Source organism: Oncorhynchus tshawytscha, linkage group LG29 (assembly GCF_018296145.1).
Source record: "Oncorhynchus tshawytscha isolate Ot180627B linkage group LG29, Otsh_v2.0, whole genome shotgun sequence".
NCBI lineage: Eukaryota > Metazoa > Chordata > Actinopteri > Salmoniformes > Salmonidae > Oncorhynchus > Oncorhynchus tshawytscha.
Window position 1 is genome coordinate 22,343,611 of NC_056457.1, and position 25,649 is coordinate 22,369,259.

General features: G+C 41.8%; 3 protein-coding genes across 4 annotated transcripts; 2 read left to right on the plus strand and 1 right to left on the minus strand.

The window, feature by feature from the left end:
- Positions 1-1,105: 1,105 nt before the first annotated feature.
- Positions 1,106-5,116, plus strand: dph2 (diphthamide biosynthesis 2). The gene is made up of 7 exons (XM_024392590.2): positions 1,106-1,244; positions 1,608-1,765; positions 1,842-1,954; positions 2,713-2,933; positions 3,157-3,846; positions 4,026-4,214; positions 4,402-5,116. The coding sequence occupies exons 1-7, from the start codon at positions 1,121-1,123 to the stop codon at positions 4,536-4,538; spliced, it is 1,632 nt and encodes a 543-aa protein (XP_024248358.2). The 5' UTR covers positions 1,106-1,120; the 3' UTR covers positions 4,539-5,116.
- A 143-nt stretch (positions 5,117-5,259) lies between these two features.
- LOC112227743 (neutrophil cytosol factor 2) lies at positions 5,260-11,537 on the minus strand. The gene is made up of 15 exons (XM_024392589.2): positions 11,278-11,537; positions 10,955-11,037; positions 10,479-10,587; positions 10,091-10,225; positions 9,750-9,857; positions 8,345-8,404; positions 8,131-8,174; positions 7,341-7,485; positions 7,138-7,203; positions 6,865-6,937; positions 6,713-6,756; positions 6,423-6,574; positions 6,217-6,328; positions 5,927-6,044; positions 5,260-5,772 (listed from the first exon to the last, which is right to left on the minus strand). The coding sequence occupies exons 1-15, from the start codon at positions 11,449-11,451 to the stop codon at positions 5,681-5,683; spliced, it is 1,515 nt and encodes a 504-aa protein (XP_024248357.1). The 5' UTR covers positions 11,452-11,537; the 3' UTR covers positions 5,260-5,680.
- A 3,859-nt stretch (positions 11,538-15,396) lies between these two features.
- Positions 15,397-24,742, plus strand: LOC112233586 (GRB2-associated and regulator of MAPK protein 1). Of its 2 annotated transcripts, none has more exons than XM_024401326.2 (6): positions 15,397-15,772; positions 19,045-19,185; positions 20,094-20,224; positions 20,413-21,606; positions 21,876-22,051; positions 22,411-24,742. In XM_024401326.2, the coding sequence occupies exons 1-6, from the start codon at positions 15,652-15,654 to the stop codon at positions 23,264-23,266; spliced, it is 2,619 nt and encodes an 872-aa protein (XP_024257094.1). In that variant the 5' UTR covers positions 15,397-15,651; the 3' UTR covers positions 23,267-24,742. The 2 variants fall into 2 exon arrangements, with proteins under 2 accessions (XP_024257094.1, XP_024257093.1); XM_024401325.2 differs by having other exon boundaries at positions 15,402-15,772; positions 22,408-24,742.
- The last annotated feature ends 907 nt before the right edge of the window (positions 24,743-25,649 follow it).

The following is a 25,649-nucleotide window of genomic DNA, read 5'->3' on the forward strand; positions in this document are numbered from 1 at the left end:
CATGGTCCTAAAGCACACCTCTGCTTCTTTTTGTATCACAATCCAATGATAAAACTGGAATGCAATTTCACAATGTAGGGGGAACATGTCCCCCCATGTTCCCGGTGAAAGTTGCACCCCTGCATAATTGTATCCATGGATTATTGTCTTTTCTCATTTGCTCAATAAAAATACACATGGAAAGCGCAATAATATAAATTCTGGATAATGATACAGTGGTCCTTGGATATCAGCTATAACTACTGATATTTCCTCACTCCTACTAATTGTCTAACTCGGATTTTGGTCTACTAAACGTCACTTTTGGCCATAGGCCATAAACAAGTTCTGACCAATGGACTCCCCCCCCATGTCTTTCAGGTTCAGTCTTCATTTGTCTCACTGTGGTTCATGGATTCTATCGCGTCTGCATGTGACACCGGAATGTTGTGGAAGAGCTGGTCATCTGTACCACTGTAGTTCAAAAATAACCCATTTGGACAAAGGGTCATGAGTTGACCACCGCCAACATTTTGTGTTTGATAAAAGTCAATCACTATAGGACCAAACAACCACTGACCAATGACATGAAAAGCTGGCAGAGAACATGCTTGGATGTGTATTGACATTGACATTTCTAGTTTGAGGACCAAACCATGAAATGGGGAAAGCTGCACTGTCCAACTATCTCATGTATTTATAATTTGCCTGGTGTCTTTTCATATTACAGAGTACCCTACAAAATGAATGAAATGTCATTTATAATAGGATGTGACAACAGATATTAACATATTGCAATTTATGCTTTCCTTTCATTCAGAAAAAAACCTGTGTATTTTGTGTTTGAGTATGCTGTAGAAATCCATTGATATATTTGCAATGCTGTCCAAAGTGTGCATTTACGGCTATGTATTCACAGTAAATAAACTTGATATGATGCAGCTCCATATTCTAACTCAGTTGTTTTAAATACTAGGGGACACTGGTGAGTCATTGAACACACATTCAATTTCTGTACAGTTCAATGGATGTGTATAATGACAAGATATTGCAAAACTGTTTGAAGGAAAGCATTACTTAAGTATTACTTAAGTACATAAAATATAATTTTGCCCATATCAGATTTTATTTTTTAAAAATTATGATTTACTATCCCGAAGGAATAATAATCTTTGCACAGGGGGCCTTTATTGTGAAATGTGACGGAAACAACCCGGAAGTTATTTCCTGCCGTCCTACACGTGTGTTTACACGCGTCTACACCCGTAAGTTTAGCCTGTCAGTTATAATTTGTTATCTGAATTATTGACGAATACTTTATTCTGGTGGTCATGTCTTTATGAGAAAACTTGCATCCAATACTGTCTATGTCTGGGTCACCTCTCTAAAATATTTAATTTGACTTCACGTTGGGTCATCATTTACGAGCTAGCTAGCACGCAGCCAGCTAGCTTGATGTACAGTAGCATGTATCGACACATACATTAATAATACACAGATACCCAGCAGAAATTCCATGTTCTGTTGTAGCAGCATTATTTTCTTGCTACATTTCAACAAAGTGCATCCGGTGATTGTGTGGTCCTTGGGATGATATGTTAATTCCACTAGTTATTTTCTATTCCTAGATGTTACAATGACTGATGCATTCAGCACCAACAGTGAACTGGTTCTTCAGCGCGTGCTGGACGTAACAGCAGAGAAGGATGTTCACTGTGGGAATCTAGATGAGCATTATCAGATCAAGGCGACATGCCATTTCATCAATGATCATCAGTTCAAAAAGGTATGAGGGTTCAACAACGCAGTGTGTGTGTGTGTGTGTGTGTGTGTGTAAAAATTGTGAATCATTTGTGCTTTAGGTTGCCTTGCAATTTCCAGATGAGGTGCTGGTTGATTCAATAGCAATTGCTGCAGAGATTGAGAAGGGAACCAAAGCAAAACTATTCATCCTTGGAGACACGTCCTATGGCAGGTAGGAAAGCATTGTTGTGTTATTATCAAAAACATGAAAGTGATAGAAAATGTAAACGTATTTAATTATTTAATAATTATTTCTTATTGAATGAGACTAGTGCATTTTGGGGTTTGGGGTCAGCCAGAATGTTCTGGAGTGGGTGTACAGCAGCTTGGTGGAGCGCATCGTCACTTTCAATATGACAGTCTGGTATGGTATTCTGAGCGTGAGGAGCAATCGCAAACTGACCAGAATAGTAAACACAGCCATCAAAGTAATTGGTCGACCACAGGCACATTTGAGCATTCTGTTCCACAAGGCAACCAAAAGGAAGACACTGGCTGTCGTTGGCGACCCCTCCCACCCACTACACCCTCAGTTCAAGAGGATTCCCTCTGGCCGGCGCTTCAGAATGCCCATGGCCAAGAAGAACGTGTTCTAAAATTAATTTGTTGGATGCAAAGTAAATTGTATCGGTATATGTACTTGTCTATCTAATGCAGTTGGGACAGTGGTCGTTTGTGAGTGAATGTATTAATATCCTCTATGTTGTTAGTGTATGCAGCATGATGGACTGACTGGTTTAAATGTGTCTGATGTGAGAATGTATGTGTTTGATTATTTTAATGGAAGGTGATGCCAAAGAAAAATGTCCATCCGGGATGGACAATAGTTTTATTCTGTTCTATTTTGCAAGCATTATTTTGGCCATTATTTGTTTTATCATTTGACATTCGTCACCGTAACCTTATTGTCAATACTCTTGATATTTCCAGTTGTTGTGTAGATGAAGTTGCAGCGGAGCATGTGGGCGCAGACTGCATTGTACACTACGGGAGGGCTTGTCTCAGCCCATCCAGAAGACTCCCTCTGATGTACGTCTTTGAGAGGAAACCTGTGGTCCTGGAGACGTGTGTCTCCTCCTTCAGAGAGCTATACCCCAACAGACAGAGTCACGTCATCCTCTTGTACGATGTCAACTATGATCACATTAATGGTAAACACAATGACGTATGTCCCTTTTGTCCCATTGTGTGAATGTTTTTTAAGACGGGTAACTTTCAGTTTGATATCCTTACAAAGGAATGTGAGCGATTTATACTTTTTCCTCAGGTTGATTTGCGACAGTTTTAGAAATATATTAAAACGAGATATGCGTTTCAACGTATTTTAGCAACTTACTTAATACTGGTTTATAGCATGATAATGTCTCTCCTCAGACGATCTTCTGGCGCTGCTGTCCTCTGAGTATCCGAACATTTCCGCCTCAACCCTTCACGTGGACGGAGAACTTTGCTACAGTCATGGAGAAACACATGGACAACACAATGTCAGCAGTTCTCAGTGTCAAAACGGTGATCAAGTCGTTCAACAGTTCGGAAGGCAGTTTGTCTTGAAATCTGGACAGACCATTGAGGACTACAGTGTGTTTTTTATCGGCCATGAAGGTGCAACCATGACAAACTTCATGATGACTTGGAACCGCTGCTCTTTTTGCTCTTTTGACCCTGTAACAATGACAGGTCGGACTGAGTCGATCAGTATCAACAAAGCTTTGATGAAGCGATATTACGCAATAGAGAGGGCAAAGGATGCCAGTGTGGTGGGCATTCTTGTGGGTACACTTGGCGTGGCAAACTACCTCACCATCATCGAGCAGCTGAAAGAAACCATCCACAGAGCAGGGAAAAAGAGCTACATGTTTGCCATGGGGAAACTGAATGTGGCCAAACTGGCTAACTTTCTTGAGATTGACATTTATGTACTGATCGCATGTCCTGAGAACTCTCTGTTGGACTCCAGTGAGTTCTACAAACCGGTCGTGACCCCCTTTGAAATGGAGGTGGCCTGCAACAAGAAAAGGGAATGGTCAGGAGAGTACGTCACAGACTTCCGCGATCTGCTTCCAGGTAGGATCTGATTGACATTGATTTGTTCCTGAATTAAAGTTTTGTGAGCAAGAATAGACCTGGTGTTTTACCCTGGTCCCAGATCTGTTTATGTTATCAAGCCAGGAGTTGGCAAGACAGTACAAACAGCTCTGGGACCAGGCCATAGGTATCAAGACTAATAGTAAAACCTGTTGTAGGTGGATCTAAGCATGTGGCCTTGGCGAACCCTGACGATCTCGAGGACGGTGATGAGACTGATGTCTCCCTCATCACTGGAGCTTTACGAATGACCCGCTTCTCGTCCCGTGAGCCAGTGTCTTCCTCACACGACTCCTCACTCGTCCTACGGAACCAGGCGCTCACTGTGGCCAATGCTAACACAGCTGGTACGATATATCGGAAGAACAAACATAAATATCTAAAAACAGGCAAAATTCACAGAATCGAGACAGGCTCTGTTGGGTTGGGGTTTAAACTCTACTCTGGGATTGCAAGACCATTAATAAAGATGCTGTTGAGTGGTAACTTTTCTTGAGTTACAATTTTCATAATTTCCTCATCCGTTTGTTTTAGCCACGTTCCTGGCGGGTCGTAGCTGGCAGGGACTGGAGCAGAAACTGGGAGAAACACCGGTGGTAAAAGCATTAGAGGGAAGGAAAGGCATTGCCATTGCCTACGAAGAGGAGCCGACGATTGACAGGGACCATTGATCATGAAGGCACTCATCACATCCAGATTATTAGTCCATTGCAAATGTTTTACATATAATATCAATCAATATATTATGTTGCGTCATAGCTCAACAGTTTCTATCTAATTTAAGTTATTAATCTTCTGCCAAAAATGAAGGCTTTACCAGCTATATCAGGTGCATTATATTCGCGTGAGTCACGTCAACATAGACTTTTTTTTTTTTTACTGCTACACTGAAGTGTGGAGGGAGAACTGAAAATCACATACCTTTTTGTTATATTGATGCTTTTTTTGAAGCATGCGTATATAAATGTTTATAGATCAGTTGCATCTGACAAAAAAAATGCCTGTCAAGAAATATGCAGCTAGTGTAGCAGTGCTTTGAATGTGATGAATGTCACAGTATAACAGAAGATGATCTGTTTTTTGAATGTAACAGATAGAATGTTGAAAATGTGAGACCACATGCTTGGACTTAAATGTACTCATCACTGTTGTGAATACGCATAATTATTATTATTTATTCAACAACTTTTTGCTCTGTGTACTGTAAATCACAAATGAGATATACAAAAGAGATATTCAAGTTGTTCAAGTTGTCTGATTTTTATATTTTCATTAAAATCATTATAGGCTATATATAGGTCATTTATAGGCTATTTAGATCAGTCATAGTTTAAATTAATTGTGCTCTGTACACGTATACCAAAGGTCTTAAAACTGGAACTCAGAAAAGTCTATGGCTATATAACCAATGTTTAATTTGTTTAACAATGACATAAGAAAATAACTTAGCAGAACTACATTTTTCCTGAGGAAACTTAATTTCTGGTGTCCGATACATACACATAACAAATAATTAAAAACATACTACTGCATTACATTCAAATACGTAGAAAACCAGGGCATGCTTGATTTGTGCCTGCCAAAACAGTTAAAACGTCATACTTTAATAGTGAAGAAAAGTCCTTGCTTAGGTAGACTTTTCTGACCTAAATGTCTTCCCTCAATGTAAATGTAGAAATCTGACTTTGTGTCTATGCTTCTGTATGTTTTTCTTTGATGGTTGGTTGACGGTATCCAGAACAAAGACAAAGTAGAAATAACAAATCCCACAATCTCGACAGTCATTGTTCCTTAGCCGTTTGTTCTGATCATATTATTTATCTTTCATGGGAACTTCTTCCACAAAGGATGCTGGGAATATGCCAACCTTCCCGTTGCACTGTCCCTCAAACCAGTCTTCATTGACTGAAAAGAAAGTCATGAAAATGGGACTTCTGTATTTTAAGGCAACAGTAGGTTATAGCTCTTCCAGGATATCATCTAATAACAGGATAATTAACACTGACAACAGATTTCTGCATTGTTGAAATGGTGCCCTGCATGAGAGAAATTAGCTCACCTTTGCAGAGAAGTAAGATGGTATCTCCTTGATGGAACTCGAGGTCCTCTGGAGTTGAAGACTCATAGGAATGAAGGGCCATCAGTTGATTCTGGCTTTGCAGCTGCTCACTCATACCCTGTAGTGTAGATTACATGAAATAAGGGAAACAAGTACCCGAACTTGTCAGTCAAGTTTTATATCCCATACACTCATTTTCTAGGAGTTGACTATTACATTTGTAACTTAAAAGTCTACATATCAAACAACTTATGACATTAAATACTGTATATACTGTTCGACCACATTACCTCTTTGAGATCACACCACAGTGTTAGACGACCATTGTGGACACAGCTCCAAACATCTTCCATCCTCGTGTCCTCATCAATCACTATTTTACCAGAATCTAAGTGGGCATAGCTTGAGAAACAACAAGAAATCCCTGAGCTTGGTTTTGTAACAGTAATGAATGTTGAATTAAAGTTTTGAAGCTAATGTTTAAACAGTTCCATACCTCAAGGTGATTGCCATGGCAGGAAGGCCCAGTTTGTTACTGATTTTCTCCAGAGTGGTTGTGTAGGGAAGTCCAGGCACCATGCACATTGTTATGGTGTATGTGAAGTGCACTTTCACTACACACAGTGATGACTCTTCAATCTGGCAAGACTAGGGAATTAAATACATGTACAATTATATTTTAAATGTGTACACGTAGAGTACTGAAAAACAATTGGTATCTACATTGGATATTACATACTGTACATTTTTTTATGTATTTAAATCTATTTTATATAATTCTCATACCTCCGTTTCTGTGTCCCCAATGCTCTGATTTTCAGCAGCCAAAGCTGTTACAATAATATCCCCCAAAAAGTAAAGTTATTTGTTGCATAGCAAATAATTAAAATGTTAACTATACAACTTCCATTCTGTATTTTTACATAACAGATCTTTACCAGATTTTCTTTGAGGTCTTTTCAGTGGTTCTCGTCTAGGTGGAGCTGGGATGTCATCCTTGTCTGTCCTATCCTACAAGAAAGCAATCAACCCACGTAGGAGGAATCAATTAACATAGCAATTGAAGGGTAGGCTTTATTTACCAGAATTTTGGGGATTGCAACTTAAAGGATTTTCAATTTGTTATAGCTCAGCATTTGACACACACAGGTGTTAGAGTCAATGTCATCTTGTGATGAGGAAAAAACACAAAATAGATGGTAGAAATGTACCTGATCTTGCTTAGATGATAAGGTTATTTCCAAACGCTCCAGGAAATTATAAGGAACAAGTCCCCTCTAAAAATGTGAAGGTTAAATGAATTCACTGAACACATAGTATATATATTTTTCAATCAAGTGTCTATCAGCATAATGAGAACAATAGATGCACATTTTTAATTCAAGCATTTTTTCGATGTAATAACTAATCGTACTCTTTCATTGAAGATGACAGATGCCCAGTTGTCTTCTCCGCTGTTCAGCACAAAGACGATATTGCCAGGCACCACAGCTAACTCATCACTTGTCTCAGGGACAAACTCAAAGAGGACAGTGTGAGGCTCACCCTCCTCCAGTGCCCTGTGGGGGGCGACAGAGATATCCTGCATTGATATCCGGCACTGTTTCTTCATGCTAACGTTTTAGCATTTTTGGCACAAATGCCATTCAAGCCATGGGACCAATATTAGCATTTTCCACGCATAATTAAAAAAAAAAAATGTATAAGTGACTTTGTTGAGCTTTCCAATCAATTTAAAATAATTTCAGATGATTTGGAAATGATGCGCAAAAAAATATTCTATAGCTCCCATGACATGAATGGGATTTGTGCCACAAATGCTAAAATGTTAGCATGTGGAAACAATACTAGGGAAACTAAACCAAAGCATGGATTGCCGTTATACCTCATCCATAGACTGCTTACAGGGTAAGAAAACCAATTTGTAATTTGGGTGAACTATTTCTTTAAACTCTGGCAATCACAACAACCAAGGGCTCAATTCAATCTGTAGAGCTGCGCTACAGCGCGATAGAAATTTAAAGGCCGAGTTAACGTCGACTACATTCATGGTATATGTCGTCTCAATCGGAAATTAGCCTAACTTTAAATTTAAATCGCAATATAACACTGAACTTCCGTGATACGGATTGAATCGAGCCCTAAGTGTCAAACCAGCCCAACAGTCTCTGCTAGAACTAACATCAAGCACACATTAACTTTACCTCAGAACTTCAGGCACCTTTGGTCTGGTAGGAACCTCTTCAACCTATTCTCACCATAAAAAATAGCACATCCCATTACACTGAATATTCCTCAATTAATTTTTCAATTTTAATTGTTGATAGTTTGTATTTTAATTGTTGTTCGTTTTTAAAAAATGGTTTATCATTTTTAAGGCACTATTAAAACATCATATCAAATCATATGTTACTTCACCTGTGGCTGTAACGGAGCAAAGCCAGAGAAATCATCCTGAAAGACGATGGAAGAAACAACCTGAGGATAGAGAATAAAACAGGTTCAACATGAAACAATACTTTATGAAATGCCTACTAATAAAGTGCCAAATAGCTATCCTAAAGAAAAACCCAAGGCTATTCCCAATAAATGTAAATTGCACATTTCAATCCAAGTAATTGACATGCATTTTATATACACATCTACAAAGTTGCAACATTTTGCCTGTTTAAGATAAGGTGCCTATAGAAATTCTACACCCCCTTGAACTTTTTTTCATATTTTGTTGCATTACAAAGTGGGATTGAAGTGTATTTCATTGTACTTTTTGGTCAAAGTGAAAAGGAAATTCTGCAAATTTGTACAAATTAATACAAATACAAAAAACGAAAATATAGTCGTAACTATTCACACCCTTTGTTAAGGCAATCATATATTAGTTCAGAACTAAAATTTGGTTTTAAAAAATCACACAAGTAATTTTTATTTATTTTTTATTTCACCTTTATTTAACCAGGTAGGCCAGTTGAGAACAAGTTCTAATTTACAACTGCGACCTGGCCAAGATAAAGCAAAGCAGTACGACACAAACAACAACACAGAGTTACACATGGAATAAACAAACGTACAGTCAACACAATAGAAAACTTCTATATACAGTGTGTGCAAATGAGGTAGGATAAGGGAGGTAAGGCAATAAATAGGCCCTAGTGGCGAGGTAATTACAATTTAGCAATTAACACTGGAGTGATAGATGTACAGAAGATGAATGTGCAAGTAGAGATACTGGGGTGCAAAGAAGCACAAAAAATAAATAACAATATGGGGATGAGGTAGTTGGATGGTCTATTTACAGATGGGCTATGTACAGGTGCAATGATCTGTGAGCTGCTCTGACAGCTGATGCTTAAAGTTAGTGAGGGAGATATGAGTCTCCAGCTTCAGTGATTTTTGCAATTCGTTCCAGTCATTGGCAACAGAGAACTGGAAGGAAAGGCGGCCAAAGGAGGAATTGGCTTTGGGGGTGACCAGTGAGATATACCTGCTGGAGCGCGTACTACGGGTGGGTGCTGCTATGGTGACCAGTGAGCTGAGATAAGGTGGGGCTTTACCTAGCAAAGACTTGTAGATGACCTAGATGATACTTATCTAATGAAGGTATGTTAGTGGTTCTAGATTTTTATTAATCTTTATAAACAATATAGAGTTTTTCTTTTACTTTGACATTACAAAGTATTTTGTGTAGATTGTTGATGAAAAATAACAACTAAATCCATTTTAATCCCACTTTGTAATATAATAAAATGTGAAGAAATCCAAGGGGGGGTGTTGAATTTCTATAGGCACTGTATGTTTTGTTTTGAGAGAGAGATGAAATGGATACCTTGGCCTTGCCCAGGTAGTCCTTCTTCTCCAGTTCAGCCACGTAGTTCTTGTTTGGCTTGAACAGAACTTTCGCTGGGACCTCAACTGGCTCAAACACCTTCTGCTTCTAAAGGAGTAACAGAGGATTTACAAAGGATCACCAACTTTGTTGAACAATCAGACACAGTGAAAATGCATAATAACTGATACACTTTTCACACTACTGAACCGGGCTGCCTGGCTTGGTTACTCTTCCACTATAGTTGCTGAAATGAACAGTGTAAAAAAGAACAATCCAATCCAGCACAGTATGGTTTGGGTCGACATGATAATGTGAAAAAGGCGTAAAGGGCCACTCACCAGGATGCACTCCAGACCTCTGTCAATGTGGCTGAGTTTGGACTCAGTCCTAAGGTTCAGAGCAGTCAGGATGGTCTCTTTGGCTTTCTCCCACTGACCCAGCTGAGCATGGGCCAGCGCCATGTTGTGCAGTACCTGTGGGAGTGATACCAGTCAGAAAAAGTGTTGTTGTTGTATTAAAACTATAGCTATACAGCACTTCTCCCCCAGGTTTCAAAGTGCTTTATATTGAAACACCCACCTATGCACTGCAGCTATTGTTCTCTGCATGTACATACTGTGATGTTGGAACAGGTTGCTGTGCAGACACTAAAATACACATAAAATATTCAACATCCAATTATTGTTACACTGGCAAGAATTCCATCATATCTTTATCTGGACTCACCTCACAAGCATATAATTTGTATCTCAGACCAAGAGGTTTGTAGTCAATCAGCTGGTTCCCCCTCAACTCCCTGAAGGCATGTTGAAAATCAGCTAAAGACTCCTCATACCTGCAGGCAAAATGAAGAGAAATCCATACTTAGAGAAAAGGGTTCCAAAAGGGTTATTTGGCCATCCCCATAGGATAACCCTTTTGGTTCAAGGTAGAACCCTTTTTGTTCTAGGTAGAACTATTTTGGGTTTCATGTAGAACCCTTTTTACCTTGAACCAAAAATGGTTCTCCAAAGGGTTCTCTTTTGGGGACAGCCAAATAAACCTTTTAGGTTCTAGATATAACTTGTTTTTTCTAAAAGTGTCTGTTTGTGAATTGATTATTCATTTTAACATACCATTTGAAAGTATGGGATTATTTTTTAAATGTGTTATTATAATACATCCAATCACATCCCATCCCTAATATGATAGATTTATCTTGCCTCTCTTTTTTGTAGAATGTCAATGCCCTTTGAAAGAATGCAACAGCCAAGTGTCCATCCTTTCCGATACTGCCATCGAAAGCCTGCGTGATATTCAGAAGAAACTCAGTGACTTCCTCCCAATGAAATAGTAGGCTACCACAAGTATTGTGTACTATAACGGCACTTCCCCTTTTTCTGTGACTTGCATTTTTGGGAAAATAACATGTCATTACAATGTGATAGTAACTATTAACCTTAAATGCAGTCTGATTTCTTCAGTGAAACAGGGAAAGAGAGGATTGTCTTTCAAGAATGATGAAAGTTGGTAACAACTGCCATACCTTTTCAGCTGCATCTAGGTTCTTATTAATCAAATGTAGACAGCCAACGTTGAAAACGATTTTGGAGTTCTTTTCCTGGATGTCCAGAAATGTTCCAAGGGAAGCAGCAGAGTCCCCCCGTTCGAAACAGGCCACTGCCTCATCCCACTGTTTTAGAGTATTCACAAATGACATTGTTCCAAATCAGGGAAATGAGCTACAGTGATCTGGAGAGATGAGAACAGTGGAACCCCTCTTCGTAGACTGACACATTTCTCACAAGGAGGTAGGCAGGAAGTGTGATGATGACAAATTGAGTTTTTTTCCACCAGTTCATGGTGTTGGTTACAACATGGCTAAAGATAGTATTTGAAATAAACATGTGTTTGGTGTCTATGTAAAACTGCTCTGGGCTCTAAACACATTTTTAATTACTTAATTTAACCCTATTTAACTAGGCAAGTCAGTTAAGAACAAATTCTTATTTACGATGACGGCCTTCCGAAAGGCAAAAGGCCTGCGGGGACGGGGGCTGGGAATAAAAATGTAAATATAGGAAAAAACATACGTCACAACAAGAGAGACACCACAACACTACATTTACATTTTTATTTTTTATTTTACCTTTATTTAACTAGGCAAGTCAGTTAAGAACAAATTCTTATTTTCAATGACGGCCTAGGAACAGTGGGTTAACTGCCTGTTCAGGGGCAGAACGACAGATTTGTACCTTGTCAGCATAAAGAGAGACCTAAGACAACAACACAGCATGATTGCAACACCACCTGACAACAACATGGTAGCAACACAACATGGCAGCAGCACAACATGGTGCAAACAGTATTGGGCACAGACAACAGCACAAAGGCAAGAAGGTAGAGACAACAATACATCACATGAAGCAGCCACAACTGTCTGTAAGAGTGTCCATGATTGTGTCTTTGAATGAAGAGATGGAGATAAAACTGTTCAGTTTGAGTGTTTTTTTGCAGCTTGTTCTAGTCACTAGCTGTAGTGAACTGAAAAGAGGAGCGACCCAGGGATATGTGTGCTTTGGGGACCATTAACAGAATGTGACTGGCAGAACAGGTCTCAGATAGGGGGAGTAAGGCCTAAGAGGGTTTTATAAATAAGCATCAACCAGTGGGTTGCGACGGGTATACAGAGTTGACCAGTTTACAGAGGAGTATAGAGTGCAGTGATGTGTCCTATAAGGAGCATTCGTGGCAAATCTGATGGCTAAATGGTAAAGAACATCTAGCTGCTCGAGAGCACCCTTACCTGCCAATCTATAAATTACATCTCCGTAATCTAGCATGGGTTAGTTTGGCAGCTGGGGTGAAAGAGGAGCGATTACAGTAGAGGAAACCAAGTCTAGATTTAACCTTAGCCAGCAGCTTTGATATGTGCTGAGAGAAGGACAGTGTACCGTCTAGCCATACTCCCAAGTACTTGTATGAGGTGACTACCTCAAGCTCTAAACCCTCAGAGGTAGTAATCACACCAGTGGGGAGAGGGGCATTCTTCTTACCAAACCACATGACCTTTGTTTAAGAGGTGTTCAGAACAAGGTTAAAGGCAGAGAAAGCTTTGATGTAGAGCATTTAACACAAAAACCCAGGGAGGGGCCAGCTGAGTATAAGACTGTGTCATCTGCATATAAATGGATGAGAGAGCTTCCGACTGCCTGAGCTATGATGTTGATGTAAATTGAGAAGAGCGTGGGGCCTAGGATCGAGCCTTGGTATACTCCCTTGGTGACAGGCAGAGGCTGAGACAGCAGATGTTCTGACTTTATACACTGCACTCTTTGAGAGAGTTAGTTAGCAAACCAGGACAAAGACCCCTCAGAGACACCAATACTCCCTGCCGGCCGACAAGAATGGAATGGTCTACTGTATCAAAAGCTTTGTCCAAGTCAATAAAAATAGCAGTACAACATTGCTTAGAATCAAGGGCTTTGGTGACATCATTTAGGACCTTTAAGGTTGCAGTGACACATCCATAACCTGAGGGGAAATCAGATTGCATACCAGAGAGAATAGTATGAACATCAAGAAAGCCAGACAGTTTTTCCAACACGTTTGATTAACAGTGCAAAATAGAAATTGGCCTATTGGTCTATAACAGTTAGGATCAGTCCTTTAAATAAAGGACGCACCGTGGCTACCTTCCAAGCAATGGGAACCTCCTCAGAGAGGAGAGGCAGGTTAAAAAGGTCAGAGATAGGCTTGGCAATGATAGGGGCTGCAATCTTAAAGAAGAAAGGATCTAAACCATCTGACCCATAAAATGTTTTAAGTCAATAGGCACTGTAGTAGTATGGAGTTAGATATCTGCTGTGGTATATTGGCCATATACCCCCGAGGTGCCTTATTGCTATTATAAACTGGTTACCAATTTAATTAGAAGAGTAAAAATACATGTTTTGTCATACCCGTGGTATACGGTATGATATACCAGCGCTTTCTGCCAATCAGTATTCAGGGCTCCAACCACCCAGTTGATAATAATGTTTAGACAGAGCGTTGGGGCTGTTTACACATTTCTTGTGAGCGTGAGACAGGTATGAAAACAGATGTTGCTGCATACAGTAGAAGGCATTGACAGTTCTGACATGGGCTAGGCATCCTACAGCCAGCTACTGTACCAAGAACAGAGATATCACTCGGCTTTCTTCTTGTAGTAACCTAGGCCGTGTGATCTTCAACCGGTGTTGGAGTAGCCTAGGCCTAATGATCTTCTGCTGGTGTTGGAGTAGCCTAGGCCCAGTGATCTTCTGCTGGTGTTGGAGTAGCCTAGGCCCAGTGATCTTCTGCTGGTGTTGGAGTAGCCTAGGCCCAGTGATCTTCTGCTGGTGTTAAAGTAGCCTAGGCCCAGTGATCTTCAAGATGGATATCGGTGGCCTATGCATGTGGCATGGAGTGGAAAAACAAAACAAATACCTGTGTTTTGTTTTCCTATGTATTTGATCCCCACCCTACAGGCCTCAATTCCCCAGCTTGGCTAATAAATCATTTAGTGTCTCAGTTCAGTGGGCATAATATGCATAGCATATTAAAATCATAATATATGCATTTATATATACATTCACCTGACAGTTAATTAGGAATGTTACACCCATCTTGTTAGGAAGGCTACACCACTGGGTCGGACCCCCCTTTGCCTCCAGAACAGCCTGAATTATTTTGGGCATGGATTCTACAAGGTACCGGAAACGTTCATTGCTCAATTGGTATCAAGGGACCTAACGTGCCAGGAAAACATTCCCCACACCAGTACACTACCGCCAACAGCCTCTACTGTTGACACCAGGCAGGATGGGTCCATGGACACATGCTGCTTACGCCAAATTCTGATTGCCATCAGCATGACGCAAAAGCATTTGTCAGATCAGGTGATATTTTTCCACACCTCAATTGCCAATGTTGGTGATTGCATGCCCACTGGAGCTGGTTCTTCTTATTTTTAACTGATAGGTGTGGAACCCGATGTGGTCGTCTGCTGCAATAGCCCATCTATGACAAGGATCGTCAAGTTTTGCGTTCCGAGATGCCATTCTGCACACTTCTGTTGTACTGCACCTTTATTTGTCTGTTTGTGTCCCACCTGGTAGCTTGCACGATTCTTGCCATTCTCCTTCGACCTCTCTCATCAACTAGCTATTTTCGGCTACGGGACTGCCTCTGACTGGAGGTTTTTTGTTTGTCGCAACATTCTCGGTAAACCCTAGACACTGTTGTGCGTGAAAAACCCTGGAGGGCGTCCGTTTCTGAGATACTGGCAACTACGATCATACCACACTCAAAGTCGATTAGGTCCCTTGTCTTTATCCCATTATAAAGTTTAATTGAACAGTAACTGAATGCCTGTTTGCCTGCTTTTTATAGCATGCCATGGCCACTTGACTCACTGTGTAGGAGTGATCAATTTTTGTGAATGTGGTGGTGTACCTAATAAACTGTCTGGTGAATGTATGTTATATGCATAACATATTGTTTGTCAGACTGATAGTTGTTTGAGTAGGACACAAAGTATTCTCTCTTGGGTTCAGATATAGTACCGTATGCTCCCCTGTTTGTGTTGAGGCTTGTGTGTGACCCTGTGGTAATTGCAACGGCTGACTGGCAGACAAGGGAATCGTTTTGGAAGTAGACGTCTGGCATGTGCAGATATCTATGGTTTCAATACATGGCATTTCCTGTCAACTTAGGGGTAACTAGCATACTAGCTAGCAAGGAGATAACATGGCTGCGCGACTGTTCATGATAGCTAGCTAACCTCAAAGTAAACTAAACAGAGCCACAAGAAAATTATAGGTTACATGACAGAACAATGCATAGCTAGCAGCAACGGGTGCGTTCATGCTAATGTGTCGTGAGTTTATAAGCTAACATGGACCTTGGATCAATGCTGTACAACAATTTGAAAGATGTATCATGGAGCACGACGTCTTTACCCTTAGATCGACTTGTCAGTGTTTACAGACTGCCGCAAATTGTCAAATTGGACAGTGGTAAGGCTATTTTTTGGAGCAATTTAATGTTTTTAGGAGGGGCTAACCAGTTGATTTGCTGCATAAAATGCCAGTTAACTATCCTCCAACCTAGCTAAGTTGACTGGCTAGTTAATTAGCTAGCTAGCCTAGTTGCATAGCCATAGCGTCTCTGTAACGTTACTCTGTCAATGTTGACATCAACTAGCTACGTTACTGTAGTAAAAGCTTAGCTAGCCTTTAACTAATTAAAGTTTCCAAAATTCAATAAATGTATAAAAGCTTGTAGCTAGCTAGCTATCTAGATGCACTCCTTGCTATCTTGTTAAGTCTTTATTGTTATCAAGCTTAAACACAACAAGTTAGAAAGTTGGAATGCATCGCAGGAGCCTTTTCTGTAATGGCATAGCTAGCTACCCCCCTTAGCTAGCTACCTACCGTACTTGGTACAATGCATGCATACAGAAAAAAAGAACGTTACACTCACTGTAAAATGCAGTCCACCAAGAGTGGGCTGCCTACTAAACTATTGAGCATATGCAGACATTTTCACATTCAAATGGAATTTGGTTTAGGCCTTAATGATATCCATATTTATAGTGCAAGGAATGACATTCCATGAGAGCAATATTTGTTATTATTTTTAGCTAGCTACATAGGTAGCTAGGTACACTGAATGACCAAAGGTATGTGGACACCTGGTCGTCGAAAATCTCATTCCAAAATCATGGAAATTTAATGAAGAGTTTTTTACTAGATGTTGGGACATTGCTCCAGGGACTTGCTTCAATTCAGCCATAAGAGTATTAGTGAGGTCAGGCACTGATGTTGGGCAATTAGGCCTGGCTCACAGTTGGCGTTCCAATTCATCCCAAAGGTGTCGATGGGGTTCAGGTCAGGGCTCTGTGCTAGTAAGTTCTTCCCCACCAATCTCAACAAACCATTTCTGTATGGACCTCGCTTTGTGCATGAGGGCATTGTCATGCTGTAGCATTAGGATTTCCATTCACTGGAACTAAGGGACCTGAACCATGAAAAACAGCCCCAGACCATTATTCCTCCTGCACCAAACTTTACAGTTGGCGCTATGCATCGGTGCAGGTAGTGTTGTCCTGGCATCCCTCAAACCCAGATTCGTCTGTCAGACTGCCAGATGATGAAGCGTGAAGAGAATGCGTTTCTACTGCTCCAGAGTCCAATGGCGGTGAGCTTTACATCACTCCAGCTGACGCTTTGCATTGCGCATGGTGTTCTTAGGCTTGTGTGTGGCTGCTTGGCCATGGAAACCCATTTCATGAAGCTCCCGAAGAAACAGTTCTTGTGCAAAGGCGGTTTGGAACTCGGTAGTGAGTATTGCAACCGAGGACAGATTAATTTTACGCACTCGGCGGTCCCTTTCTGTGAGCTTGTAGCCTACAACTTCGCGGCTGCGCCTTTGTTGCCCCATAGACGTTTCCACTGCACAATACCAGCACTTACAGTTGACTGGGGCAGCTCTAGCAGGGCATACATTTTATTAACTGACTTGTTGGAAAGGTGTCGTCCTTTGACTTGATTTCTCAAATGACTGCCTCACCTGGTTCACCAACTACTTCTAGGAGTTCAGTGTGTCAAATCGGAGGGCCTGTTGTCCGGACCTCTGGCAGTCTCTCGGGCCGATTCTTTTCTCTGTACATATCAATGATGTCGCTCTTGCTGCTGGTGATTCTCTGATCCACCTCTATGCAGACAACACCATTCTGTATACATCTGTCCCTTTGGACACTGTTAACAAACCTCCAAACGAGCTTCAATGCTTTACAACACTTCTTCCGTGGCCTCAAACTGCTCTTAAACGCTAGTAAAACTAAATGCATGCTCTCCAACCGATCACTGCCGCACCCGCCCGCCCGACTAGCATCACTACTCTGGACGGTTCTGACTTAGAATATGTGGACAATTACAAATACCTAGGTATCTGGGTAGACTGTAAACTCTCCTTCCAGACTCACATTAAGCATCTCCAATCCAAAAGTTCATCTAGAATCAGCTTCCTATTTCGCATCAAAGCCTCCTTCACTCGTGCTGCCAAACATACCGTCGTAAAACTGACTATCCTACCGATCCTTGACTTTGGCGATGTCATTTACAAAATAGCCCCCAACACTCTACTCAGCAAGTTGTATGCCGTCTATAACAGTGTCATCCGTTTTGTCACCAAAGTCCCATATACTACCCACCACTGGGACCTGTATGCTCTCGTTGGCTGGCCCTCGCTAGATATTCGTCGCCAAACCCACTAGTTCCAGGTCATCTATAAGTCATTGCTAGGTAAAGCCCCGCCATATCTCAACTCACTGGTCACCATAGCAGCACCCACCCGTAGCATGTGCTCCAGCAGGTATATTTCACTGGTCATCCCCAAAGCCAACACCTCCTTTGGCCTTCTTTCCTTCTAGTTCTCTGCTGCCAATGACTGGAACGAATTGCAAAAATCACTGAAGCTGGAGACTCATATCTCCCTCACTAACTTTAAGCATCAGCTGTCAGAGCAGCTTACCGATCACTGAACCTGTACACAGCCCATCTGTAAATAGCCCACCCAACTACCTCATCCCCATATTGTCATTTTGGTTGTTGCTCTTTTGCACCCCAGTATTTGTACTTGCACATGTATCACTCCAGTGTTAATGCTCAATTTTAATTATTTTGCCACTATGGCCTATTTATTGCCTTACCTCCCTAATCTTACTACATTTGCTCACACGGTATATAGTTTTTTCTATTGTGTTATTGACTGTATGTTTGTTTATCCCATGTGTAACTCTGTTGTTGTTTTATCTTGGCCAGGTCGCAGTTGTAAATGATAACTTGTTCTCAACTGGCCTACCTGGTTCAATGAAGGTGAAATTAAAAATAAAATGACGGTACTATATTGAAAGTCACTGAGCTCTTCGGTATGGCCAATCTACTGCCAATGTTTGTCTATGGAGATGGCATGTCTGTGTGAGCGATTTTATACACCTGTCAGCAACGGATGTGGCTGAAATAGCAGGATCCACTAATTTGAAGGGGTGTCCACATACTTTTGTATATACAGTGTATGTAGTTTTTTTTTTTTTTTTTTTTGTCTCCATAAAACTAATAGTGATATGCAAATCATGTAAAATATAATATTAATGGTGGACTGATAACTAAAGTTCTACATTTCAATGATTGTGATATTACTGTAGTCAAACATTTTGTAAAAATGTATTTAAAAAAAAAAAAATGATGGAAGTGATATCATTTGAATCAGTGTCTCTCTTCTCCAGGTGAGTTGGTGGACGGCTTACGAGACCATGACTACCTCTTGATTCATTCCTGTCGGCAATGGACAACAATCACTGCACACAGTCTGGAGGAAGGCCATTATGTCATTGGGCCCAAAATAGAGATCCCAGTGCATTATGAAGGTTAGTCAAATCGCTGTTCCATTATGAAATCTACTCTGTCAGAGGTTCACATGGCAATGTTTATTCAGATGTATGTGAATGCCTTACAGAGTAATATTAATCAGTACGCTGCTACCCACTCAACCTAACATCGACTATGACTCTCCTTTGCCACATTCTAGCATATCTTTTAACCAACCTATTTTATATCACACAAATAATCCATTATGAACTTTCTAGAGGCTATTCATTTTGGAGTAGTACTCACTTTATGTGGACTGATTACAGACAAATCTTTTCTTATAGTTTATTTTCTTCAAGCCTTACAAAAGCCATTCTAAAGCCATTTCAGTTAATCAAGAAAAAGACATCTGTACAATCAGTGCTTATAAATCCTGTGCTAGTATAAAATTTGCAACATGCAAACATGCGCATAGTACTGTTTGCTCAGGGAAATGGGTTTAGAACAGGCACAGGCCTGTTTCACTGATCTTAAAAGCCTCTCAGGCTCAAATCAATGATTACACAGATGGGTCCATTTTACATCAATGAATCGCTGCTGCGCCTGCACCAATCCAACTGTTCTGGCTGATGAATACTCACACACTGACATATGATCAATGCTCTCGCCTCACTTACAGCATAGGGGAAGTGTACTTAGTCAGTGCACCAAACTGTAAAACTGATTCACGGAAACACTGTACGTAACACTGGAACAGTGGGGTTGCAATGAACTTGGCCTGGTGCAGACTCAGACTTCTGATGGGAACCAGGGGTATTCGGATAGTAATGTTCAGTGAGAGATTTCAGAAAATGTTTCCTTTCAAGCACAGACTAAACTAAAACAAGGACCTATCCTTTCCAGGAACAGAAACAAGGTTACATGCAAGCAAGTTCTGCCATCTTATTATTTCCACCCCCTCCTGTAGGTCAGTTTAAGCTTCTGGAGCAGGACAGAGATGTCAAGGAGCCGGTGCAGTACTTCAACAGCGTGGAGGAGGTGGCCAAAGCATTTCCTGAAAGGGTTTATGTCATGGAGGAAATTACGTTCAATGTGAAGGTCAGTTGCTATTGGTTGATAGTTAATCAAAAGATGATTAGTGTTTGAAACTTGCAAATTATGTACGTTTCCCGAATTCTACAGATGTGACATTGTCATAGTAGGAGTTCAATTGGAGTGTTTTTAAGGGGTTAGAGATGTGATTTTTAGGCAATGAGACTACAATCTAACACGTTCTTGTCTCACAGATGGCTTCAGGCGAATGCAACGAGGACACGGAGGTGTACAACATCACACTAAGCACCGGTGATGAGCTCACCCTCATGGGCCAGGCAGAGATCCTCTACGCCAAGGCGTCCAAGGAGAAGTCGCGCTTCAACACAATCTTCAAGAAGATCAGCAAACTCAACTCCATCAGCAAGATGGCGAACCGTGGCAAGATGCCCTGCCTCATCTGCATGAACCACCGGACCAACGAGAGTGTCAGCCTGCCCTTCCAGTGTAAGGGCCGCTTCAGCACCTGCAGCCCGCTAGAGCTCCAGATGCAGGAGGGCGAGCACACCATCCGTGACATCGTGGAGAAGACCCGTCTGCCCGTCAACGTCACTGTGCCTGGCAGCCCGCCGCGCAACCAGCACGACCTGCACCTGATCCGCGAGGGCCACCGCTACAAGTTTGTCAACATCCAGACCAAAACGGTGGTGGTGGGCTGCGTGCTGCGCAGTAACAAGATCCTCCCTGTCCACTTCCCGCTCCACATGGCCTCCATGCCCAAGTTCATCATCCCTGAAGGACTGCTGCAAAGTGAGCTGTGGCTGGACACCATGGTGCACCGCTGGTTCACCTTCTGCCAGGAGCAGTTTGACATTGACGACTATTCCCGTGCTGTGCGCGATGTCAGGACCGACTGGAACGACGTCGACGGGAAGAGCCCCAAGAAGAGCAGTGGGAGCGGTAGTAGCAACAGCAATGGCTGCCCCTCCCACATGCACGTGCCCAGCTCTCTCACGTACGCCCGCGACGAGCTTACCCAGTCATTCCACCGACTGTCTGTGTGCGTCTACGGCAACAATCTACACAGCAACAGCGAGGTCAACCTGCAGGGCTTCATGACTCTGTGTGGGGACTGGGCGCTCCTGCCGCCTGAGGGCGTGCCGGTTGACTTGGTCGACACAGAGTACCTCTTACCTGAGCTGCTGGAAAACATGAGCCAGTCCGTCCTTAAGTCGGATGTGCCCTACGAGGAGCTGTGGCTGGACCACTTGAGATCAAGTCGGGGAGGAGGGCACAGTGTTGGCGGCGAGGACCCGAGAAGCACCAGCAACACGATCTGCACCTCCATGGCGGTCCTATCGTACCCAGTCTCCTCCAGTCATGTGGGCCCAATGATCAGCTCTGAAATCTGTCTACCTCCGCCCCCAGTCCCTCCAAAGTCTGAAGCTGTGAGTACACATGAATTCCATCACCATGGCTACATTTACCAACTAATATGAAATTATTATTATTATTGCCAAGCAAATTGAGGAAAATATTTTAAATTACTGATATAATTAGCTTATGATCATCAGATGTAGTGTTTGAGACATTACATTGTAACAACAATTTAATATTCTTTCTGGTGTAAACAGCCTCTCACAGCTAAAAACAAGAAAATGATGAACGCTGTAATCATTTGTAAAGTTAGTTGATTTTCCTTCACCTTCCTCTCCAGGTGAAGGAAGAATGTCGTCTATTGAACGCCCCTCCCATTCCCCCCCGAAGTTCCAAGCAGATGATGTCCACCCCAACGATGTCCACCACAACGCCGGCTGGAGCTAAGGCGCGGCAGACGGAAACACGCTCTCCAAGCCCTACTCTCTCCTACTACGCCTCAGGCCTACACAGCATGTAAGGACTGGGGGGCAAATCCCAATATGTAGCCTCCTCCTTTGCACACACCTCACATTGAGTTCAATGCATGATATAAACTAAGGTTCCATGTCTCACATACGCCGCTTAAGGATTTGGCCCTGCACAGTCTATAGTTTTTATTCTGGTCCTATATTATACATTGAAATGTCAATAAATAGTACTTATGTACACACTTCCATACATATTGCTGACTTGTCAATAGCTTTTGTTTCCCTCCAAATGGTCTGGAGTGTTGGGCTTTGTAACATTATTTCAGAATACTTTAGTAGTGTTTAATCTCAACTTGTACCTAGTTCTTTTCACTAACTTTGGTATTTTTCTTTTGCTACCAGCAGTGGAGGAGAGAATGAAGTGACCGAGGCAGAGGAGCAGAACCACGTGTGTTACCCCTGTAACTGGGTCAAGACCAACGAGGACAGCCCGACAACGTCTCACGTGAGCCCACCGTTCGACAGCGTCCCTTCTAGACTATCGTGGCCCAACGACTTCTGTGGAGGGGCTTCTCAAGGCATGGAGGAGTTCCTGCCCATCCACTGTCAAAGTTACTACAGCTATCCCCGAAAAAGACCCCTGGGCACGCCTAAGTCGCCATGCACTTCCAGCCTTTTTGACTTTGACGGAAGAGAGCAGAGCAGTAACGCCGTCCCCTTCAAAGCCTCGTACACTAATCAGTTTTGCACCAAGTCGTCGAGCTACACCCTGGAAATGTACAGAGATAATACTATTGAAGAATGTAACACTAAACAAAGCCTGTCGTGCCCCATCTTGCCACCGAGGACCCCCAAATCAAACGAGACAAGTAAAGGTACAGATGCAGTCAAAGGTACGGAGCAGGACACTCTAAAGTGCCTGGTCAGCCAACAACACGATCAGGTCACAACGACAGACATATTCTCTATTTCCTATCCGCCCCTCCCCCCACCGTCACTATCCTCCCTCTCTGCACCAGCCCCTGGAGGACCTTGGCAACCACCCACCAACCTATCTGGACTCTCCATCGAAGAGGTGTCCAAATCGCTACGGTTCATTGGCCTCTCCGACGACATTGTGTCTTTGTTCGTCACGGAGAAAATCGATGGAAATCTTCTGCTGCAGCTTACAGAAGAGATTCTGTCGGAGGACTTCAAGTTAAGCAAACTCCAAGTGAAGAAACTTATGCAGTTTATTAACGGTTGGAGGCCTAAAATATAACCTAACCCTTTAACAAAAGTACTAGTCTAGGAAGAAAAAAAAACATGCAATGTGCTGTGAATGCCGGCGTAAACTTTTGCCTTCAGTTTTGTACTCTGGGGGTTGTTTCATAGCATGAGTTGGCCAGACGATTTCCCTCAACATTCTGAAACAACTCTGCACATTCTAGTTCTTCGAGAAAGATAACACTTGAATTGGGCATGGTATATAACTGACTATATAATCTCTCTCAATAACCCATAGTCCACTTTAAGCTTTCTTGTGGAACCAGAAAACCAAGAGTAATCTCAGTGTATCTGGAAGTTGGCTGCTTAACTTGTTGATCCAGCTCTCCAAAGTCCAACCCTGGTAACCATTACAGTTGTCTAACTATGTCACAGGGATGTGTTGTGTATTAACTCTTGTCATGTTCTATTATGTTTGATTTCCTCTTTGTCCTCTTTAGGGACATTTCCCCTCAACTCTGTTACTACCTGCTTTAACCCAAAGCCCTTCCACAGAAGTAATTGGAGGTTATTAATGAAAGTTTGCGATAGCAGACACAGCTGCTAAATCCAAGCGATGGCATTTAACTCATTTCTAACAGTGTGCACTTGTTGCCTTATTATAATACTGACTTAATATGCAAGTAACAACAACCAATACAATGTAACTTCAGATTCTGCAAGATGCACTTGTCAAAACAAAAAGACTTTGCCAGGTCTAATGGACTGTACAATCAACTCATGATATTGTGAAAAACCACAACGTTCTTTAGCAACGTTGACTTTACGTGTAATAGCTAAAGAAGGGGACGCTTTGGGGATCAACAAGGAACTATGTACCATTACAGAAGGAACATGTATTTGACTAAATGAAATGGAGAAATTGTTATATAGGCTGCAAGGATATGTTACATTGAAAATATTGAATTACTGAAATAGCTATTGATTAATTTGATATAAACTGAACTAACAATATTTTCCCTTTTTATTGTGCACATTCACAAATACAGACTTTCTCAAACTTGAAACAGACCAGACTAATCTGCCTTAATTTAACCCACCACAGAACTTTAACTACACTAAATTTAGCTTGGGGCTGTTCAAGAGGGTGCTGCATTATGGAACGTTCAGATAGATATATATGTATTCTATAGCACAGATGATTGTCATGTATAGAAAAGAGAATCATGTTGCCTCTATTCATTACATGTATATCTGCTATGTTCTGAATGTTTCACCTCACTGAATACACCTCAGGTGTAATTTTTACTTTGTGTTTTTGTGTCATGAATTAGTGTAATGTTATGCAAGTGATAAAAGGGTGGTAAGTAATTGTAACTGTAAAATGACCAGTAGCACAGGACTAAACTGTAAAATGCTCATCGACAAACTCTGTTGTCATGGAAAAACTGACATTGTTTAAGAACAACCCCTATTATATTTTGACTTAACTTTCTATGGTTGTGTATGATCAATAAAAATGGACACATTGTCTTGTCTTTTGGCTGAGTTACAATGACGACAACCTTTACGCCTGGAAAGGTTGTTGGAAGGAATGCTGTTAAGTGATAAGGCTGTGTAGTAATGAAGGGCCATGTAGTGCATCCCAAACAAATTGAAAAGCTTGTTAAACAATATAGAAGTGTAATTTGAGTGTGTGTTTGGATTCATTAACGGAATTTTTTTCAAGCATAACAAATTACTGACAAGAGACTAAGGCAATAAGGTGGTCCCGTGTGGCTCAGTAGGGTAGAGCATGGCGCTTTCAGCGTGTGGGTTCGATTCCCATGGGGGCCAGTACTAAGAAGAGAAAAAAAGTCTGAAAATCTATGCACTCAGGTCGCTCTGAGCGTCTGCTAAATGACAAACAAAATAAGGCTTCATGTACCAACTTCATAATCTATAAGAAACAACATTGTCACAATAACATGAGCAACAGTCATTGACCCTGTGAATACTATAGGAATGCATGCTTTGTTTCTCCCTTGAAGAAATCCCTGATCCAGAATCATTTCTTGTACCTTTAATGTTTTGTTGGGTCAGTGATTACTTCAAGGAAGGAAGAGCGTGTTTTTGAAGTATTAGAACATGGTTAAGTTTTGTCTCAGAGGAGCATCTCATTAGTAGTTGTGTGTGTGTGTTTCAGATCATGGGTTCCCAGCCCACCAGAATGTTGGGGTCCATGGCCTGGTCCAGCAGACAGTCTACCTGGCTCTATACCGACAGGCCCTAGGGCCCCAGCTCACCCAGAACGTTGGGGTCCATGGCCTGGTCCAGCAGACAGTCCACCTGGCTCTATACCGACAGGCCCTAGGGCCCCAGCCCACCAGAATGTTGGGGTCCATGGCCTGGTCCAGCAGACAGTCCACCTGGCTCTATACCGACAGGCCCTAGGGCCC

Excerpts from the sequence above, each read along its gene's own strand:
- dph2 (XM_024392590.2), top strand. The coding sequence starts at position 1,121 with ATGATTTACTATCCCGAAGGAATAATAATCTTTGCACAGGGGGCCTTT. Across the intron at positions 2,934-3,156 it reads CAACTATGATCACATTAATG|ACGATCTTCTGGCGCTGCTG; the intron begins GTAAACACAATG and ends GTCTCTCCTCAG. Across the intron at positions 4,215-4,401 it reads GGCCAATGCTAACACAGCTG|CCACGTTCCTGGCGGGTCGT; the intron begins GTACGATATATC and ends CGTTTGTTTTAG.
- LOC112227743 (XM_024392589.2), bottom strand. The coding sequence starts at position 11,451 with ATGTCATTTGTGAATACTCTAAAACAGTGGGATGAGGCAGTGGCCTGT. Across the intron at positions 8,405-9,749 it reads ACTACCTGGGCAAGGCCAAG|GTTGTTTCTTCCATCGTCTT; the intron begins GTATCCATTTCA and ends CTCTATCCTCAG. Across the intron at positions 7,204-7,340 it reads CTGTCATCTTCAATGAAAGA|AGGGGACTTGTTCCTTATAA; the intron begins GTACGATTAGTT and ends TCACATTTTTAG.
- LOC112233586 (XM_024401325.2), top strand. The coding sequence starts at position 15,652 with ATGGACCTTGGATCAATGCTGTACAACAATTTGAAAGATGTATCATGG. Across the intron at positions 15,773-19,044 it reads AATTGTCAAATTGGACAGTG|GTGAGTTGGTGGACGGCTTA; the intron begins GTAAGGCTATTT and ends TCTCTTCTCCAG. Across the intron at positions 19,186-20,093 it reads GATCCCAGTGCATTATGAAG|GTCAGTTTAAGCTTCTGGAG; the intron begins GTTAGTCAAATC and ends CCCCTCCTGTAG.